This window comes from Hemitrygon akajei, unplaced genomic scaffold, assembly GCF_048418815.1.
Source record: "Hemitrygon akajei unplaced genomic scaffold, sHemAka1.3 Scf000173, whole genome shotgun sequence".
Classification (NCBI taxonomy): domain Eukaryota; kingdom Metazoa; phylum Chordata; class Chondrichthyes; order Myliobatiformes; family Dasyatidae; genus Hemitrygon; species Hemitrygon akajei.
In genome coordinates, this window is record NW_027332059.1 from 279980 (window position 1) to 301792 (window position 21813).

Here is a 21813-nt window from a genome sequence, read left to right on the forward strand (position 1 = left end):
TATACCCATGACTCTGTGGCTAGGCATAGTTCAGGTACCATCTATAAGTTGGCTGATGATACAGCCATTGTTGGTAGAAACTTAGGCAGTGACGAGAGGGCACATGGGAACGAGATATGCCAACTAGTGGAGTGGTGCCACAGCAATAACTTTGCACTCAACGTCAGTAAAACAAAAGAGCTAATTATGGACTTCAGGAAGGAAAAGACAAAGGAACACATACGTATCATCATAGAGGGATCAGAAGTGGAGAGCATGAGCAGTTTAATGTTCCTGAGTATCAAGGTCTCTAAGGATCTAACCTGGTCCCAACATTTTGACACAGCTATAAAGAAGACAAGACAGAAACTATGTTGGAAAAGGTGAGTGTGGAGCACGTGCTGTGGGAAGGGGCAGAGACCCCATGGCAGAGATGGTGCGGGGAGTGTGGGACAGCTTGTAGAGAAGGCAGGAGGGTTGTGGGACATGTGGCAGAGAAGGAGAGCCTGGGGTAGAGTTTAGTGAGGGTACGAGATAAGATGATTTGATTCCAAACAATCGGCTTATTGATCATTACAGAAAAGATCTCTCTGGTTTTCTTTCCCTACCATTTTCCCAACCACGACTCCCCTCTCTGTCCCCTTCCCACTTTCAGTCCACAATAAAGACGCATATCAGAATCACTCATACACATCACTTGTTTTTTTTTGTTTTGCAGCTGCAGTACTGTCCATTATGTAAAATTACTAAGTATGGTGCCAAGGTATTGGGGACATTTACTGTATATAGCTAGGGTGCCAAAGCACAGCACCGTATGTGCACCCCACATTCAACTTACACCATAAGCTGCACAGAACAGACTTGCTGTTCACCCCACACGCTGCCTTCACCATCACTGGTTCAATGATACTTTTTTCTTCATTTTACTAATGCACTCATTCCCACTATGATGATGAAGCAATGGGTATAAAATATTGCAATCTCCCTTCTCTCCCATATGTAACAATGTTCAGTGTTAGTAATTCCAGTGAGATTGCAATATTGCCAACTTTCCTGTCGAGTATCTGCTCTTGGATTATTTGTTTATATAGCATCCAGCCAGACCTCTACTCTGCTCATTCCTGGGATGTGAACACCATTTACAAAACTGCCAGGTGTTGTGGACCTCATTCTAGAGGGAGGGAATGCCTTCATTTTAGAGAGCAGGTAAAAATTGGCTCGATTGTATCATGCTTAGACACAGAGCAACAAGTTCAGATCCTGATCCCTGAGTGGGTCACATGAACAAATTTGGTTCTCAGGATTATGGACACTGGCTGTTCACTGATTTATTCTGTCACTTCACATCACTATTCGAGAATCTCTTGTGAGATTCGAACCTGCATTCTGCTCAATGTCTAAGGGACTGCACAGACAAGCAATGCCACCATATCTGGTATTGAAAACTCTGCATATTGTTCTCCTTTCAACTGCCAGTTTTCTCCTTTGGCCTGTGTGTCTCGCTGTTCCTAATGTGCCTCGATACCAAAATAGTCACCAATCTTCTCATGAAAATTGCCAAATGTATCTCAACACAAGAAGAGAACGCAGGTGAATTGGGTTGAGTGGCATCCTGAATCAGCCATAATGGAATGGCAGAGCAGTCTCAATGGGCAGAATGGCCTAATTCTGCTCCTCTGTTTTATGGTCTGATGACCTACCTGGGCATTTCGATCTGGAGTTGTAGGTGGTGGAAAGCATTTTACTAGGTAGATAGTGGAGTGGCTGCGCAAAAAATGTTGCAAGGCCTGCATTTAAAGTCAGGGACGGTAAGATTAAGCAAAATGGGAATACCGTGCGGAATTGCATGTATATTATTGAAGGGAAAGTTGTTCGAAAGGCAGATAAGCTCAGAGCACAAATCATCATGTGGAATTAGGAATGTGTAGCCATGTTTTACACACACACACACACACACAATATAACAATTACAGCAGAGAAACAGGCCATCTCGGCCCTTCTAGTCCATACCAAATGCTTACTCACACCTAGTCCCACTGGCCAGCACTCAGCCCATAACCCTCCATTCCTTTCCAATCCATATACCTATCCAATTTTACTTTAAATGACAATACCAAACCTGCCTCCACCACTTCTACTGGAAGCTCGTTCCACACAGCTACTGCTCTCTGAGTAAAGAAATTCCCCCTCATGTTACCCTTAAGCTTTTGCCGCCGAACTCTGAACTCATGTACTCTTGTTTGAATCCCCCTACTATCCACGTCAACTCTATCCATCCCCCTCATAATTTTAAATCCCTCTATCTAGTCACTCCCCCCCCCCCCCCAACCTTCTATGCTCCAAAGAATAAAGACCTAACTTGTTCAACCTTTCTCTGTAACTGAAACCCAGGTAACATTCTAGTAAATCTCCTCTGTACTCTCTCTATTATGTTGACATCTTTCCTATCACTCAGTGACCAGAACTGTACAGAACACTCCAAATTCAGCCTTACCAATGCCTTGTACAATTTTAACATTACATTCCAACTCCTGTACTCAATGGTCTGATTTACAAAGGGCAGCATACCAAAAGCTTTCTTCCCCATCCTATCCACATGAGATTCCACTTTCAGGGAACTATGCACCATTATTCCTAGATCCCTCTGTTCTACTGCATTCTTCAATGTCCTACCATTTACCATTATTGTTCTATTTGGATTATTCCTACCAAAATGTAGCACCTCACACTTATCAGCATTAAACTCCATCTGCCATCATTCAGACCATACTTCTAACTGGCCTAAATCTCTCTGCAAGCTTTGAAAACCTACTTCATTAACCACAACACCACCTACCTTAGTATCATCTGCATACTTACTAATCCAATATACCACTTCATCATCCAGATCATTAATGTATATGACAAACAACATTGGACCCAGTACTGATCCCTGAGGCACACCACTAGTCACCGGCCTCCAACCTGACAGTTATCCACCACTACTCTCTGGCATCTCCCATCCAACCACTGTTGAATCCATTTTACTACTTCAAATTAATATCTAACGATTAAAATGATGTCAAACTGATAGGCCTATAATTACTAGGTTTTCTTTTAGAACCCTTTTTAAACAATGGAACCACATGAGCAATACGCCAATCCTCCGGCACCATCCCCGTCTATAATGACATTTGAAATATTTCTGTCAAAGCCCCTGCTATTCTACACTAACTTACCTCAAGGTCCTAGGGAATATCCTGTCAGGATCTGGAGATTTATCCACATTTATATTCCTTAAGAGCTCCAGTACTTCCTCCTCTTTAATCATCATAGATTCCACAACTTCCCTACTTCTTTCCCTTACCTTACATAATTCAATATCTTTCGGCTCTACACATAGCTGTCTACTCTGATTCTGTAAGGGACCAATTGTATCCCTCACTATCCTTTTGCTATTAATATAACTGTAGAAACCCTTCTGATTTGATTTCACCTTACTTGCCAAAGCAACCTCGTATCTTCTTTTAGCTTTTCTAATTTCTTTCTTAAGATTCTTCTTACATTCTCTATATTCCTCGAGTGCCTCATTTACTCCATGTTGCCTATATTTATTGTAGATATCTCTCTTTTTCCTAACCAAGTTTCCAACATCCCTTGAAAACCATGGCTCTCTCAAACTTTTAACCTTTCCTGTCAACCTAATAGGGACATAAAGATTCTGTAAGCACAAAATTTCAACTTCAAATGACCTCCATTTCTCTATTACATCCTTCCCTCAAAACAAATTGCCCCAATCCAGTCCTTCTAAATCCTTTAGCATCTCATCAAAGTTAGCCTTTCTCCAATCAAAAATCTCAACCCTGGGTCCAGTCCTATCCTTCTCCATAATTATATTGAAACTAATGGCATTGTTGTCACTGGACCCGAAGTCTTGCCCAACACATACCTCTGTCACCTGATCTATTTCATTCCCTGACAGAAGATCCAACACTGCCCCTTCTCTAGTCAGTACCTCTATGTATCGCTGCAGAAAACTATTCTGCACACATTTTACAAACTCCAAACCATCCATCCCTTTTATAATATGGGCCTCCTAGTCTATGTGTGGAAAATTAGTCTCCCACAATCAGAACCTTGTGCTTACTACAAATATCTGCTGCCTCCTTGCAAATTTGCTCCTCCAATTCTCTCTCCCCAATAGGTGGTCTATAATACACCCCTATAATTGTTACTACATCTTCCCCATTCCTCAAATGCTTCCAAATAGCCTCCCTAGATGAGCCTTCTAATCTATCCTGCAAGAGCACTGCTGTAATATTTTCTCTGACAAGCAATGGAACAGCTCCCCCTCTTATCCCTCCGATTCTATCGCAGCTGAAGCAAATCCAGGAATATTTTGTTGCCAATCACAGCCATCCTGCAACCATGTTTCACTAATAGCTACAACATCATATTTCCAGGTATTAATCCATGCTCTAAGCTCATCCACCTTTCTTACAATGCTCCTAGCTTTAAAATAAATGAAGTTAAGAAATTCTCCACCTCTTCTTTTCTCTTTATCTCTAACAGTACAAAGAAGTTTACTTGTCTTCTTTTTCTTCCTTCTCCCATACAACTGCTCCTACACTTTGGTTTCCCCCTCCCGCGTCATAACTAGTTTAAATCCACTGGAGCCTCTCTAGCAAACCTACCTGCAAGAATATTTGTCCACCTCCAGTTCAGATGTAAACCCTCCCAACGGAACAGGTCCCACCTTCCCTGGAAAATTGCCCAATTACCTATTGTTATGAATGTACCACAGCTCTGAGGGGCCGAAGGGTGCGGGTCCAGCCCCTCCTTCCGGAGAATCACAAGATCGCTATTAATTCGGGTCTTGGACCCAGGAAATGAGAGATAATGCAACGGATTTGACCATTGTTTTTAGAGGCACCTGTGTGAATTGCAACTCTATAGTACGTGCCAGCTATCAGGGACATGGACACCCTCGGGCAATGTGGGATGGGGATTGTATCACCCTACCTTGATTGACATTTACAAATCCGCCAGTCATGATAAAAAGGAGACTACAGGAGGCAGTACTCCAACGACGCACCAGACGGAGACACCATCGCTCATCGCTCCCCGCTCCCGTTAGGACGAGAAGCTGTTCGGGAGCCACGTGTGATTCGGTTCACTTGCTAGGGAATCGAGTGGCTGATAACCCCGAAAAGGATTCCGAACTGACAATGGGGAACTCACTTTCCCGATTCCACGATTTGAGTCCAACAGGCTGGCAAGTTTATTTTCTCTCTCCAACACGTGAGCCCCAGCGGTTTCCGAAAGGCTAAAAGCCTGCATGAACTTCAGAGACTTTGATATTTCCATCGGACAATAGTTTTACCCCTAGACAAACGATAGAGCTACTTCGCATTGTTGATTATTACTATACCCGTGCTTTAGATTGAGTATTGATGACGCATATTATCTGAATGTTTGTATTAACCTTACTTTTGTGCCCCTTTATAAATAAAAACGTTTAAAAATGGTACCATCAGCCTTCAGTGGACCTCTCTATCTTTGCTGGTAAGTGACCCAGTTATGGGGTTTATAACAACGTGGGGCCTCGTCTCGAGATTTGATACCAAATTGGGAGGTCAGTGAATTGGGTTCGTCAGTCAAAAAATTTGGATCTGGTACGCGGGTAGCCAGACGGGAAACCAGCAAAGATGGACGTGGATGAATTTATGGAAAACCCGACTCTGGGGGCGCTAGAGGCCGCTACATAATTAGACTTGGTAAATCTGGCGAAGGGGTTAAGCCTCACAAGAGGTGAGGTCATCAATGAAAAAGCGGGAAGTGCGAAGGGTCATAACTCAGTATTAGATTGGGAAGAAGGTGTTTGCAGCTGAGGATTTGGAAAATATCCCTGAAAAGGTACTAGCGAGTGGGACGGATCAGTTAGAGTTGGAGAAATTAAGGTTGGAACATGAATTTAAAGTAAAGCAGCTGAGAAGGAGAAGGAAAGAGCTGAGGAGAAGGAAAGGGCTGAGAGAGAAAGGGAACAGGCGTTCCAACTAAAGGAATTAGAGGGGAAACGGGTTCATGAGCTCCAGCTAAAGGAGCTGGAAGCAACAGAGAAAGAGAAAGAAAGAGCTGAGAAGGAGAAGGAAAGAGCTGAGAAGGAGAGGGAGTATGAGGAGGCAGAAAAACAGAGGAAACATGACTTGGAGATGGAGAAGTTAAGGAAAGAGCGAAGAGATCAAGGGTTAGACCGAGAGGAGAGGTTTAATGTTAGTCGGGAGTTAAGGGTAGTACCTCCATTCGAAGAGTCGGATGTTGATAGTTATTTCTTGCTTTTTGAAAAGGTGGCAGTAAATCAGAAGTGGCCCAAAGAGCAGAGGGTGGCGTTGTTACAAACTGTGTGAAAAGGGAAGGCACAACGAGCATATGCAGCGTTGTCCATCAAGGAGGGGGAAGCGGAGAATTATGCCAAAGTATAGGAGGCCATTCTCCGGAGTTACGAGCTAGTACCTGAAGCTTATAGACAAAGGTTCAGAAATTTACGGAAAGGGTGGAATCAAACGTATACCAAGCTAGCCCATGAGAAGGCTATGCTCTTGGACCATTGGTGCACCGCGGAACAGGTGGACGGGGATTATGGGCATATCAGGGAGTTCTTTTCGATTGAGGAATTAAAAAGGTGTGTTCCGGAAGAGATCCGGATGTATTTGAGTGAGAAGCCGAATAAGTCCATCTCAGAAATTGCTAGGTTCGCAGATGAATATGCCCTAACCCACAACACAGTTTCCCTCGAATAAAAGTACCCCGAGAGACCATGGGAACGATCAAGAAAGTCCGCCGGCTGAAGCAGAGGTCCCGCCGGGAGCTAGTGGTAACGTTGTGGGGGAAAGGCCAGGCAGCCCGAGATTTCCGGGCTTGACCTGTTTTAATTGTGGAAAGGGAGGACATATTGCATCTAGGTGCTTTGCTCCGAGAAAGGAGCCAGAAAAAGGGAAAGCAGCGGTCCCTATCGGGTGTGCAGTGGTAATCAGAAAATCGGCAAGAGGGTCCCGGGTAAGCAGAGAGTGCTAGGGGTCTGAGATTTATCTGTCACACGGAACCGTGTCTGTGAGGGAGGGGGACCACCAATTCCCGTACGGATTTGGAGAGACACGGGGGCGGAGCTATCATTAATTAGCCATAACGTATTACAATTTGGACCTCAGACGGGCGAGGTAGCCCTGAGAGGAATAGGAAAATGGACAGAAATGATGTCCTTACGTAAGGTCATTTTGGATTGTGAGCTGGTGTATGGATCAGTTGAAATAGGGGTGCCATCAGAATTCCCGAGAACTGACGTGGACGTCCTCCCTGGGAACGATTTAGCCGGAGGTAGGATTTGGTCAGCCATGACTATGACCCGCCAACCGGTGCGTGTTGAGGCCCCGCCCATAGCGTCCCCGAGCTATACCGCATGCGCGGTCACTCACAGCCTGTCGAAAACGGCAGCTGAGAATGGGAGCAGTTTAAAATTGGCCAGTTTTGATTTGGCCAAGACGTCTTTACCGACCCTGTGCCACAAGGGTTTAGAGCAGGGGTGTCAAACTCATTTTAGGTCACGGGCCGGATTGAGCAAAATGCAGCTTCATGCAGGCCGGATCAGTCGGACCGTGCAAACGCAGCTTTCGTTGCCTCCGTTTTTTCAGCCTGCTCTCATGTGTCTCAGCGTCTGCTATAACTACAAAGTGTTTCACTTTACAAATTCCGTTTCTTATGAAGAAGACTGCCGAATAAACACTAAAAACCCTGAAAACCTGGTACCTGAATAAACTCAGCATTAGCCATATCATACGCCATAGGCGCTTCGATTACTGGGGCCAGCTTTAATAGTAATTAGATATTATCTCGCGGGCCAAAGATAATTCCACCACGGGCCGGATTTGGCCAGCGGGCCTTGAGTTTGACATATATGATTTAGAGGGTGGTAAAACGAGGAATAGTAACGTGAAAGGGGGTAAGGGAGAGGAGATGGAGCTTCCCTTAGCGAAGAGAAAGGTCCTAGAGGTAGGAAATAAAGATCAGAAACGGAAAAAGCTGTTAAAAGGTCCAGAGTTGGACATGGATGATCTGTCGGGGGTGGCAGCCCTGTTTGAAGAAGTTGAGAGTTATCAAGATGTTCCAGATAATGAGATGAAGACAGTCCTAGATGAAAAGGATGCCACTACCTTGGAGAGGTCTGCTGGGTTGGCAGATGAGGTTGTTTCAGCCCGCGGGGTTGAGTTTACTCCGGAAGGGAGTTGCCCAGAGAGTAGCTGGAAGGAGCAAGGGAATTTGGAATTTGAAAAAGGTACGGGTATTGAAAGCCTGGAAGAGGTCAATGTCCCGTTTGAGAGTGTCCAGGATGGGGATGCACGTGGTTCCGAACCTAGTCACGGAGCTCAGAAAAGTTCTGAGGTATCTGATTCAGCTGAACGAGACGGCCGTTCTTTTGGGTCAGATAGACTGGGTTCAGTGAAGACAGGGTTAACCCTGCTAATTGGGGGAAGGGAGGGTTCCCAGGTGTTTGTACACGAAGGGGTGGTGAACCTTAAAGTGGAACTCGACCATGGGGGGATAAATATTATTATTGAAGGGAACGGAAAGTTTGTAGTTCCCAAATCGAATGAAAAAATTTTAAACTCGGCAGCTCGCTTACAGAGTAAGTCGAGAGCTGCCGGGGTCCCACACGCTATTGTTATTCCAGGGCTTGGGGTGAACAGGCAGCACTTGACATGCTGTCTGGACAAAGCGGGATCACTTGCAGATCTTAAATTGGAAACTAATAGCATGACAGGTCCTGAAGAGAAAAATAGCAACTTACTTAAAACTAAAGAATTGGGTAGAAATGAAATAGGTCTGTGATCCGGTGTTGATAAGATAACTCCTATGAATAAGGCGGATGGGGTTTACCCCACCAAACTACTCGAGTTCCTCCCGTAGAAACTCACCAGAAAAAAGGTGATGGTTAATGGGGGCGCCATTTTTTAAATAGGAAAACTGGCTGTACGGGATTTTGACAAAGCATGTGAATAACAAAGACAACCCCCTTGGAACCTGCCTGTTAAGTTGAAATCTGATGCTACCAGCCTTTAGTCGGGTACAAGAAAAAAAATATTAAAGTAAGTGCCACTGTACTCATTACCTGTTTAGATGATGAATTAAATGTATAACTGTATAGCTCTGTAGTGGAAAGAAAAAAAGCTTGTGTATTGTGTTAGATTCTAAAATCCTGTAAGACTCTGTACTACTTCGTTTCCACCACTGGTGAAAACGCTTTGAAGATAGGGGTTGTTATGAATGTACCACAGCTCTGAGGGGCCAAAGGGTGCGGGACCAGCCCCCTCCTTCCAGAGAATCGCAAGATCGCTATTAATTCGGGTCTTGGACCCAGGAAATGAGAGACAATGCAACGGATTTGACCATTGTTCTTAGAGGCACCTGTGTGAATTGCAACTCTATAGTACGTGCCAGCTATCAGGGACATGGACACCCTCGGGCAATGTGGGGTGGGGATTGTATCACCCTACCTTGATTGACATTTACAAATCTGCCAGTCATGATAAAAAGGAGACTGCAGGAGGCAGTACTCCAGCGACGCACCAGACGGAGACACCATCGCTCATCGCTCCCGTAAGGACGGGAAGCTGTTCGGGAGCCACGTGTGATTCGGTTCACTAGCTAGTGAATCAAGTGGCTGATAACCCCGAAAAGGATTCCGAACTGACAACGGGGAACTCACGCTCCCGATTCAATGATTTGAGTCCAACAGGCTGGCAAGTTTATTTTCTCTCTCCAACACGTGAGCTCCAGCGGTCTCCGAAAGGCTAAAAGCCTGCATGAACTTCAGAGACTTTGATATTTCCATCGGACAATAGTTTTACCCCTAGACAAACGATAGAGCTACTTTGCATTGTTGATTATTACTATACCTGTGCTTTAGATTGAGTATTGATGACGTATATTATCTGAATGTTTGTATTAAACATACTTTTGTGCCCCTTTATAAATAAAAACGGTTAAAAATGGTACCATCAGACTTCAGCGGACCTCTCTATCTTTGCTGGTAAGTGACCCAGTTATGGGGTTCATAACACTATAAATCTGAAGGCCTCCCTCCTGCACCATGTCTTCAGCCATGTGTTGATCTGCACTATCTTACTATTTCTAAACCCACCTGCACGTGGCACTGGTAGCAATCCTGAGATTGCTATCCTGGAGGTCCTGTCCTTTAACTCGGCACCTAGCTCCCTAAACTCACCTTTCAGGACCTCCTCACTCTTCCTACCCACATCATTGGTCCCTACATGGACCACAACATCCGGCTGCTCACGCTCCCTCTTGAGAATACTAGGAACTCGATCCGAGATATTGCGGACCCTGGCTCCAGGGAGGCAACAGACCATCCACAGTTTATTAATTTTAGAATCCACCATTCCAATTTTGGTATTAGTATCTTTTGTCAATACGAACTTTCTTTCAGGAGTATAGGTTTCTTCTACCTCCCTTGTAAATTTGGTTTGTTCAGTTTCAGAAACAATTTTGCCACATCTTAATTCCTTTCCAGTTCGGGTTCCAGCCATCGTAATTAAATTGTAAATCTATCACTGAAAGTAATGAATCTTCAAAGTTTAAACAAAAGTAGCAGTAAAAAGTAGGTTGTAAAAGCATAGAGAAGAGCCAACAAGCATCTTACTCCATGAGCTGCCCAGAAGAGACTCCACGACCTTATCTAACTGTGATACCATTTACAAGGTTCTGTGTATCTGTATTCTCAGTTCACTCTGTTCATCCGCAAGCTTGTTAATCCACTTGACCACATCATTATCCAGATTGTTTATACAGATGCAATCAACAATGGACCCTGGACCATTCCTTGTAGCAGACAACTAGTCACCAGCCACCAGTCCGAGAGCCAACTATCTGCTACCACCCAATGGCTTCTGCCACAAATCCAATGTCTAATTCAATTGATTATTTCATTCTTAATGCCAAGTGACTGAACCTTCTTGACTAAAAGGGATTGCCAAGATCCATTTATATATTTACTGTCTTTCCTCCATTAACTTTCCTGGTATATTGCTCAGATACTCTGTAAGATTGGATAGACATGACATACCACCATACAACCATTGTTGACTATCCCTAATCAGTCCCCGTCCATAAAAATGTTATTAGATAGATAGATACTTTATTCATCCCCATGGGGAAATTCAACATTTTTTCCAAAGTCCCATACACTTATTGTAGCAATATTACTCACAGTACTTCCAATAACTTACCGAGTATTGATGGCAAGCCCATCATACTTACCCAGATTATTTTTAGAGCCTTTCTCAGACAATTGAACAATATCAGGGGTGCCGTCATAGTGCAGCCAGACACGTAATACTATTGCTGCTCAGGGCTTCTTAATTTGGAGTTCAATTCTGGTGTCCTCTCTGAGCACATTTGTAGATTCTAACTCGTGTCTGCAACTGTTTTCTCCGGGTGCTCCGGTTTCTTCTCACAATCCAAAAATGTACCGGTGGTTAGTTTAATTAGTCATTACAATTTGCCTGATTATGTCAGGTTAAATCACTGGGGTGCTCCGTGGCACAACTCAATCGATTAAGGAAACTTATTTGAACGCATTTGACAATCTCTATCTCATTCATCACTTTTACAAGCAGGGCAGTCCAAGTTAATATCTATTAAATCTTTCAAGCAGTGATTATAATAAATATGTGTAAATCAGTTCTCTATTTCTCAGCACTTACCTCTTCCCTGTATTCCTGTGAATTGCAGGCCCAGGCATGAAATCTGGAAAAGATGTCAAGGCAACACTTACCTTTAAAAATATTCTGTAACGCACCTGGGCCCATTTCCGCTTTGGAGCTCCCTGGATCCCCATCCATATTCACAGCTTCAGCCATGGTGGGGATGGGGTTTTCAACATTCTGGCTCTCTGCAATAAACAGAATGAGGATTAGCTGATAATCATCAAAAGTAAGACAGTGCTTTGCATTCTGCTCATTCCTCATCTGCAAACTGCTCTCTGTCAGGAAGGTAGAGTCATAATGCACAGATATAGGCCCTTCAGCCCATCATGTATATACTGACCATCTATAACAACCCATTTACTTACCGCTTGTGCAATTGCTGCAATGCATTGGCGATTTTATTCATATCAGAAACAGAATCAGTTGTCAGGTTTAAGAACACCATCATATGTTGTGATCTTGTTAGCTTTGCGATATCAGTACAATGTAATGCATAACAGAGAGAAATAAAAACAGAATTATAATCTATATATCTGAAATATATAGTAATTCCAGTGGGATAGCAATACGTATTGCCAACTTTCTTGTCGAGTATGTGCTCCTGCATTATTTATTTAGATAACATCCAGCCCAACCTCCAATCTGCTCATTCCTGGGATGTGAACATTGTTACGATACGGCAACAATAAATATAGAATTGAGACAGGTTTGTTTATAACACCAGCAAATATGGTGAACTTGTTAACTTGTGATATATATAATCTTATATATAATATAATAAAATATATATAATATATAATCTGTGTGCCCTCAGACTTCTGTTCCTCTTCTCTGATGGTAGTGGAAGTTCTCAATGATGACACCAGCTCTTTGAAGCACCGCTCCTTGAAGATGTCCCTGATACCCACGATGGTGCTGACTAATTTTACAACTCTCTGCAGCTTCCTTTGATTCTGTGCAGTAACACCCTCCGCCATACCAGACAATGATGAAGCCAGTTAGAATGCCTGGCATGGTATGTCTAGAAATTTGTGCAATACTGCTTTTGCTGACATACCAATTCTCCTCAAACTCCTGATGAAATATAGCCACTGTCTTGCCTTCTTAATGGCTGCATCGATATGTTGGGTGCAGATTAGGCCCTCAGACATAGTGACACTCAGGAACTTGAAATTTCTCACTCTCCCCACTTCTGATCACTCTATGAGGACTTGTGTGTGTTCCCTCATTTCCCTCACAGAACTCCTTTCTGGAGTCCAGAATAAGTTTTTTGGTGTTACTGACATTCAGTTGTTCAGGGAAAGCTGCAATAATAGCTGATAATACATCTCACTCCTGTATGCCCCCTCATCTCCATCTGAAATTCTGACAACAATGGTGATATCATCAGTGAATTTATAGATGGCATTTGAGATGCGCTCAACCACACAGTCATGGATGCAGAGAGCGTAGAGCAATGGCTAAGCCCACCACCCTGTGGTGCACTAATGTTGATTGTCAGTGAGGTGGAGATGTTACAGTGGCTTTAAAATTTATTCACCTCTCTTTGAAGTTTTCATGCATTCTTGTTTTATAACATTGAATCACAATGGATTTAATTTGGCTTTTTTGATACTAATCAACAAAAGACACTATTTCATGTCACAGTGAAACATTTCTATAAATTGGTCTCGTTATTACTGTTATTAATCATAAAATAATTGATTGCATAATTATTCACCCTTTCAAGAAGTATTTAGCAAATGCACCTTTGGCAGCAGTTACAGCCCTGAGTCTGCGCGGGTCAGTCACTATCAGCTTTGCACATCTGGACACTGAAATTCTTCTTTACCTTACTGCTGAAACTCTATCAGATTGTATGGGGACCATGAGCAAAGAGCTCTTTTCAAGTCCAGCCACAGATTCTCAATTGGAGTGACATCCGAAATATGACGTGGTCACTTCTGGGCATTAACTTTGTTTTTAAACAATTTCTTGTCAGCTTTGGCTTTATGCTTTGGGTCATTTTCTTGTTGGATAACAAATCTTCTCCCAGGTCGCAGTACTCTTGCAGACTGCATCAGGTTTTCCTCCAGGATTTCCCTGTATTTTGCTGTATTCATTATACCTCTACCTTTACAAGGTTTCCAGGGTCTGCTGCAGTGAAGCATCCCCATAGCATGATGAAGTCACCACCATGCTTCACGGTAGGGATGGACTGTTTTTGATGATGTGCAGTGTTTGCTTACGCCAAACGTAAGATTTAGTCTTATGGCCAAGAAGTTCAATTTTCGTTTCACGAGAACATAAAACCTTCTTCCAGCAGACTTCAGAGTCTCCTACCCCACGCCCCACGTGCCTTCTGGCAAACTCTAACCAAGATTTCATGTGAGTTTCTTTCAACAACAGCTTTCTCTTTGCCACTCTCCCACAAAACTGCGACTGGTGAAGCACCCATATGCCTTCCTTCTGCCGCCTGCGTGGGATGATGAGTCAATCGGGACCCTGAGGACTTGTGGAAACTGTGTGGTGGTTTCTTTCAAACTTATAGTCTTTTAACATCTTTGGACTATTTTTACTGTGCCCATGGTCTGTTTTTTTAATCAATTACGCTAATGTTTGCACTGTTGTAACTGTGTGGTTTTGTGCAGGTCTTGTAGCTTTAGCTTTTGGTCTTGTTTGTCTGGTGGGATTGGAGCTCCTTTCCGGGGAACGCGCTAAGATGGTAGCACGATATTAATATTAGTAACAGCCTCTCCGGACTCTGGATTGGGGATTGCCAAATGTTATGTGGATTTTCTGGTGTAGTCTGTTTGTCATGTGTTTTTGTGATATCATTCTGGAGGAATGTTGTCTCTTTTTTTTTTACTGCATTGCATTTGTGGTTTCTGAATGACAATAAACTGAATCTGAATATGGCAGTTGTTGTATGCACTGTCCCTCTCATCTCAGCCTCTGAAGCTTGTAACTCCTCCAGAGTTGTCATAGTAATCTTGATGGCCTCCCTCAATGATCCACTTCTTGCACAGTCACTCAGTTATTGACGACGGCCTGATCTAGGCAAATTTACAGCTGTGCCATATTCTTTCCATTTCTTGATGATTGACTTAACTGTACTCCAGAGGATATTCAGTGATCCACCTTCTGACTTGTGTTTTTCTATAAAGTTATCCCGGGTATCCTTGGAATGTCTTCATGGTGTAGTTTTTGCCAAGATACTGACTCACCAGCAGTTGGATCTTCTATATATAGGTGTAGTTTTACGACAAGCAATTGAAACACCTTGAATGTGTGACTTCTAAAATCAATTGGCTGTATGAGTCATGATTTGGTGTGTCATATTAAAGGGGATGAATGCCTACGCAATCAATTATTTTGTGTTTTATATTTCCAATTAATTTACATTACTTTGTGGAGATTTGTTTTCACTTTCTCATGAAAGAGTCTTCTTTATGTTTATCAGTGTCAAAAAAGCCAAATTAAATCCACTGTAAAACAATAAAACATGAAAACTTCCAAAGTGAGGAAGGGGGGGGGGTGAATATTTTACAGGTAAGGCATTCCAAATCTGCACAGATTTTTGTTTTCCGGTTAGGTGCAAAGATGCAGAGGGAGATACAGATGCCTAGGTTCTGAATGCTTTTGATCAGAACTGCAGGAATGATGGTATTAAATGCTGAGCTGTAGTTAACTAACAGAATCCTGGCATAGGTATTTGTATTGTTGAGGTGATCCTTGGCCACATGGAGATGCAATGAGATCATATCTGCCATAGACCTATTGTGGAGATTGGCCAATTGCAGTGGATCCAGGTTCTTGCTGAAGAAGGAATTGATTCCAGCCATAACTACCCTCTAAAATAACTTCCAACGCCGTAGATATGAGTGCACATGGGCAATAGATGTTAAGACATCTCACCCTGCTATTCTTGGTTGCTGGTGTAATTGTTGAGCTCTTGAAGCAGGTATGGACTTTCAAATGTAGCAGTGAGATATTGAAAATGATTTGGAACACCCCTGCCAGTTGGTTGTTTTTTTTTCGGTATTCATTTCTTTTTTCCATGGAAATAATTTTAGATAAACTCAGGTCCCATAATGGCCATGTATAATCTCAGTCGACATGGACATTTGTACCTCTTTATTTCTGATATGAGAAGCCAACATTTCTGAGGGAAATGTGCATTTGGGTAAAAGTACTCATTTGGCATATAATTAAACTGGGAATTTTGAAATTAACAACTGACATTTCAATCCCTCTGGTATTCCTGTTTCCAGAATCCTCTTCCTGAAAATTTCTTCTTCAAGTCCTCTGGAAACAGCTTCCCCATTACTCTGAACGAGAGCTTCACAACCTTTATTATAGAATGGGCCTCTAACATTAACTGAGAGGTCTATGGACTCCAAGTTGGGAACAATTGCTCTGTACCCATGTACTCTGCTCAGTCATATTGCTGTCCCCAAATTGGCCATCTGCAGGTATCCTGTGATTGTAACTGGTAGCAGCCTGTACTGCAGGGGATTTCATTTGCAGTGCTTCCTGAAAAACAGGCTGCTGTATCAGCATCTCCCCAGTATGATAATCCAAGGGTCGTCTGCCTCCCTCTCACAGTCCTTTTACCCACCGTCCATTAGCCCTTCTGAGTTTAATTTGATAATCTCATCTCCCAGGACATCATCCTACACAAGCTGCCTAATGTCTCATTGGCAGGCCCCACACACTTGCAGGGTCTCATGATGTTTCATTCCAGACACCCTACCTTCACCGTTTCACATATTGCCCCATCCTTCGAGACACGTACCCTCCTCAACCATGTGCTGCCATGGTCCCAGGACCTCACCTCTTTCAGGTCAAACAATTCACACGCTGATAATTACGCCACCGTCGGGAGAGTTCATGCAATTCAACTTGCCTACATTTGGGGAGGATGCAACTGATCTGGACAGGGTACAGGAGGGAATTACCAGGAAATAGACTGAAAAATGGCACATGGGTTTTAATTGAGCTTTGAAATGTGCGCTTTGGAAGGGCAACTGGGGGTAATAATTACACAGTGAACAACAGGGCACCGAGTGTGGTAGGATAGGGGTATCTGGGATACTTCTTCGGAAATGGTATAGCAGGTAGACAGTGTCAAACCAGAGATTCTGGCACATTGGGCTTCATAGCTCAAAGTATTGAGTAGAAGAGTTGGCTTGTTATATTGAAGTGCATAAAGAAATTGGTGAGGCCTAATTTGAAGCAGTGTGTGCTGTTCTGGTCACCCAGCGACAGGAAAGGTATCAATATGATTGAAAGAGTACAGAGAAAATTTACAACGATATTGCCTGGATCTGAAGACTCACTTTAGAGTTAAGGTTGAATTGGTTAGGAATTTAGTTTAGGGCGGTATGGTATCATTGCGGTTAGCATAATGCTCTACAGCCACAGTGACCTGTGTTCAAATCTCGCTGTTGTCTAAGGAATTTATATGTTTCTCTCTGTGACCACACATTTTTGGTTCGCCCCCACATTACAAAGATGCTTGTGCTAGTAGTTTTAATTAGTCATTGATGTATATTCGGTGGCACGGACTTGCTGGGACGTGCCGTAAAGGAAGGGAGAGAGGAAGAAATAAATTCGATGCCATGTCCACTGGTTCCCACTCATCTATTTCAACAGCTACATTTTCTAAAAAGGTCCCACAAAATACTGAAACATGTCTGCCATTTGAGAAATATGTTCACACAGTATGTTGTGTTTTCATCAATTTGAGAATTAGTATCAGTTCTTAAGAAATACTTGCTTGACACTCAATGTTTAATTTGAAACGATTTGCAGTCAACTAACCTGCTCCACATTCGAAGTTCCCAGATGGCTTCGATTTTGTGGCATGATCAACTTCCTCTTGCGACAAGTTTTCAGGCTGAGTTTTACTGGATTTTCTTTCCATTTCAGTTCTTTTGCTACCCTCAAAATGAAAATCCAGGTTAAGGAGCAATGCAACACACCACAGAAGCCGGTAGAGATATTTAGACTATAAGATTGTAAGACATGGGACAGAAATAAGCCATTCAGCACATCGTGCCTGCTCCTCCGTTCCATCATAGCTGATCCCAGATCACATTCAACACCATTCACCTACTTTCTCACCATATACTTGGATTCCCTGACTGATCAGGAAAAAATTAACTTCCGCTTTAGATATACCCATGGACATTGTCTCCACCACAGTCTGTGAAAGAGCATTTCACAAGACTACTACACTCTGACTAAAAAAAAGATAAAATCACCCTAACCCCTTTTCTAAACAGCCACCCTCAATTTTGAGGCTGTGCCCTCTAGTTCTGGATACCCCCAACATAGGAAGTACATCTACCCAATCAGGTCCTTTCAACATTCGGTAAGTTTCAATTAGATCTCCCCACATTTTTCTACATTCCAGGGAGTACAGGCTCAAAGCTGCCAAACACTCCTCATATGGTAAACATTTAATTCCCGGAATCATCTCGTTAATGTCCTCTGGGTTCTCTCCAATGGGAACACATCTGTTCCGAGATATGGGGCCGAAAGCTGTTGGCAATACTAGTGCGGCCTGACTTGTGACTTATAAAGGTTCAGCATGACCTCCCTGTCTTTATGTTCTATTCCCTTAGAAGTAAATGGCAAAAATGCATTTGCCTTCTTTACCACAGGCTCAAGCTGTAAACTAATCTCCTGGGAGTCCTGCACAAGGACTCTGACGTCCCTCTGCACTCCTGAAGATTGAATTATTATCATTTAGATAATAATCAGCCCTACTTTTCCTCTAACCAAAATCCATTATTATACATTTCCCAACACTGTATTCCATCTGCCCATTCTTCCAATTTGTCTGTCACGCTGCAATCGCATTACTTCCTCAGCAGTGCCTACCGCTCCGCCTATCTTCATGTCATCAAAAGACTTTTCCAAAACCCATCAATTCCATTCTATAAGCCATTGACAAACAATGTGAAAAATAGCAGTTCCAATACTGACCCCTGAGGAACACCACTAGTCACTGCCACCCAACCAGAAAAGGCCCCTTTTATTTCCACTCCCTGCTTCCTGCTAGTCAGTCATTCCACTATCCATGCCAATATCTTTCCTGTAATGCCACAGGATTTTACCTTGTTAGGCAGCTTCACGTGTGGCACTTTATCAAACGCCTTCTAAAAATTCAAGTGAATGACATCCACTGCCTCTCCTTTGTTCACCCTGCTTGTTACTTCCTCGAAGAACTCTTAACAGATTTTTCAGGCAAGATGCCCCTTCACAGAAACCACACTGACTTTGACTAAGGTTATCATTAGTCTCCAAGTACCTTGAAACCTCATCCTTAATAATAGACTCCAACACTTTCCCAACCACTGAGGTTAGGCTAACTGGCATATAATTCCCTTTCTTTCCTTCTTAAAGAATGCCTTTGTAATAGCAATGGCACTCCCTCCTGCTCCCTAACGCTCACAGACCTCTGGCACATTGCTAGTGTCTTCAACAGTAAAGGTAGATGCAAAGTACCCAATATGTTCATCTGCCATTTCTTTGTCCTCCATCACTACCTCACCAGCATCATTTTCCAGTGGTCCAATATCAACTCTCAGCAACAGTGTCCTGTCCAAATAATCAAAGGAAATCTTGGTTATTTTTTCAATTTTGCACTTTATGTCCCAAATAAGTGCCCTGCGCTATTATTCAAAGGCCCAATTATGTGGATTTGACTTCTTAAAAAAGCATGCCCTGGCCCGTCATGACTTTGCGCAGCATCACCTAAGAGATATTGTAAAGAATTACACGTACGTCTTCTGATTGGATGAGACATAATTAAAAATGTTGGCCTCAACACTAAGCAGCATATGCATGTAAATCTAATGCTCTGCATCAGCCAGTTAACACCATCCCTACTGTAAAGAATGCTGGCTGTAGTATCAAACTACAGGGACGCTTTTCTTCAACAGGACTGGCCATCTGGTCAGGATTGATGTGAAGATGAATGCTGATAAATACAGAGAGATTCTGGATAAAAAAAAACAAACAAACCTACTAGATAGCAATATTGAGTAGGGCAACTACCCTCAATAGCAAGAATGTCCTTCCTCAAATTTGTAGAAAAAAACTGAACACAATACTCCAGCTGTGGTCTCACAAGGGTCCTGTACAACTGCAGCAGGACCTCTTTGTTCCTATACTCAACTCCCCTTGTTATGAAAGTCAACATGCCATTAGCTTTCTTCACTGCCTGCTGTACCCGCATGCTTACTTTCAGTGACTGATGAACAAGGACACCTAGATCTTGGTGAACTTCCCCTTTTCCTAACTTGACTCCATTTAGATAGTAATTTGCCTTCCTGTTCTTGCCACCAAAATGGATAACCTCACATTCATCCACATTAAATGCAGCTGCCATGCATCTACCCACTCACCCAACCTGTCCAAGTCACCCTGCATTCTCCGAACATCCTTCTCATATTTCACACTACCACCCAGCTTTGTGTCATCTGCAAACATCCTAATGTTACTTTTAATCCCTTCATCTAAATCATTAATGTATGTTGTAAATTGCTGCGGTCCCAGCACCGAGTTTTGCGGTACCCCATTAGTCACTACATGCCATTCTGAAAAGGACCCATTAATCCCTACTCTGTTTCCTGACTGCCAACCAATTTTCTATCCATGTGAGTACTCTGCCCCCAATACCAGGTACTCAAATTTTGCCCACTTATCTCCTATGTGGGACGTTATCAAAGGCTTTCTGAAAGTCCAGGTACACTACATCCACTGGCTCTCCCTTGTCGATTCTCATAGTTACATCCTCAAAAAATTCCATATGATTAGTCAATCATGACTTCCACTTCGTAAATCCATGCTGACTCAGACTGATCCTGTTACTGCTATCCAAATGTGCAGTTATTTCATCTTTTATAATTGACTTCAGCATCTTCCCCACCACTGACGTCAGGCTAACTGGTCTATAATTCCCTGTTCTCTCTTTCCCTCCTTTCTTATAAAGTGGGATAACATTAGCTATCCTCCAATCCTCAGGAACTGATCCTGAATCTATAGAACATTGGTAAATGATTACCAATGCATCCAAGATTTCTAGAGCCACCTCCTTAAGTACCCTGGGATGCAGACCATCAGGCCCTGGGGATTTATCAGCCTTCTGTCTCATCAGTCTACCCAACACCATTCTCTGCCTAATGTGAATTTCCTTCAGTTCCTCTGTTAACCTAGGTCCTCTGGCCACTATTACTTCTGGGAGATTGTCTGTGTTCTCCCTAGTGAAGACAGATCCAAAGTACCTGTTCAACTCGTCTGCTATTTCCTTATTCTCCATAATAAATTCACCTCTTTCTGCCTTCAAGGGCCCAACTTTGGTCTTAACATTTTTTTTTCCTTTTCACATACCTAAAGAAGCTTTTACTATCCTCCTTTATATTCTTGGCTAGCTTACCTTGGTAGCTCATCTTTTCTCCCCATATTGCCTTTTTAGTAATCTTCTGTTGCTCTTTAAAAAATTCCCAGTCCTCTGGCTTCCTGCTCATCTTTGCTATGTTATACTTCTCTTTTATTTTTATACTGTCCCTGACTTCCATTGTCAGCCAGGACACTGCCTGGAAGCTGAATGTGGGGAGGAAGTTTGTCTTTCAGCAGGACAATGACCCAAAGCACACTGTTAGAGCAGCCATGAGGTGGCTTCAATTGAGGAAAATTGACATCTCCGAGTAGCCCAGTCAGTGAACTGATCGAACATCTCTAGCAAAACCAAGAATGCTGTCCACTGCCAGTCGCCAACTAACCTGGCACAGCTTGAGCAATTTTGCAAGGAGGAATAAACCATCTTGTTCCATCATGTTGTGCAAAGCTAATAGAGACTTGTCCGAAAATACTACTGTCTGTAATAGTTGAGAGAGGTGTTTCAACCAAGGACCGAGGAAAGGGGGATGAATACTTTTGATCCGCTGATATTTCAGCTTTTTAAAAATAAATTTGTTCATGCTTTACAGTTTTCCTATAGTTTTGGGCTCTACTGAAGAGAGTGAGGATGGGGTTCACAGATAAAAATAAAAACAAAACCTCAGCTAAATTGATTAAAATC

At 42.9% G+C, this 21813-nt stretch overlaps 1 protein-coding gene across 5 annotated transcripts in view; it reads right to left on the reverse strand.

The window, feature by feature from the left end:
- LOC140724201 (NACHT, LRR and PYD domains-containing protein 3-like) overlaps positions 1-21813 on the reverse strand; it is a 58254-nt gene that overhangs the window by 26785 nt on the left and 9656 nt on the right. Inside the window, exons 3-5 of one of the 5 annotated variants that reach the window (XM_073038686.1) lie at positions 19236-19328; positions 17544-17659; positions 11831-11923 (exon numbers count right to left, since the gene is read on the reverse strand). In XM_073038686.1, the coding sequence (XP_072894787.1) occupies positions 11831-11923; positions 17544-17659; positions 19236-19270 (244 nt within the window). In that variant the 5' untranslated portion in view covers positions 19271-19328. Of the gene's footprint in view, positions 1-11806; positions 11924-17543; positions 17660-19235; positions 19329-21813 lie in introns of all 5 variants that reach the window. The other 4 variants (XM_073038685.1, XM_073038688.1, XM_073038690.1 and 1 more) reach the window with 4 other exon arrangements.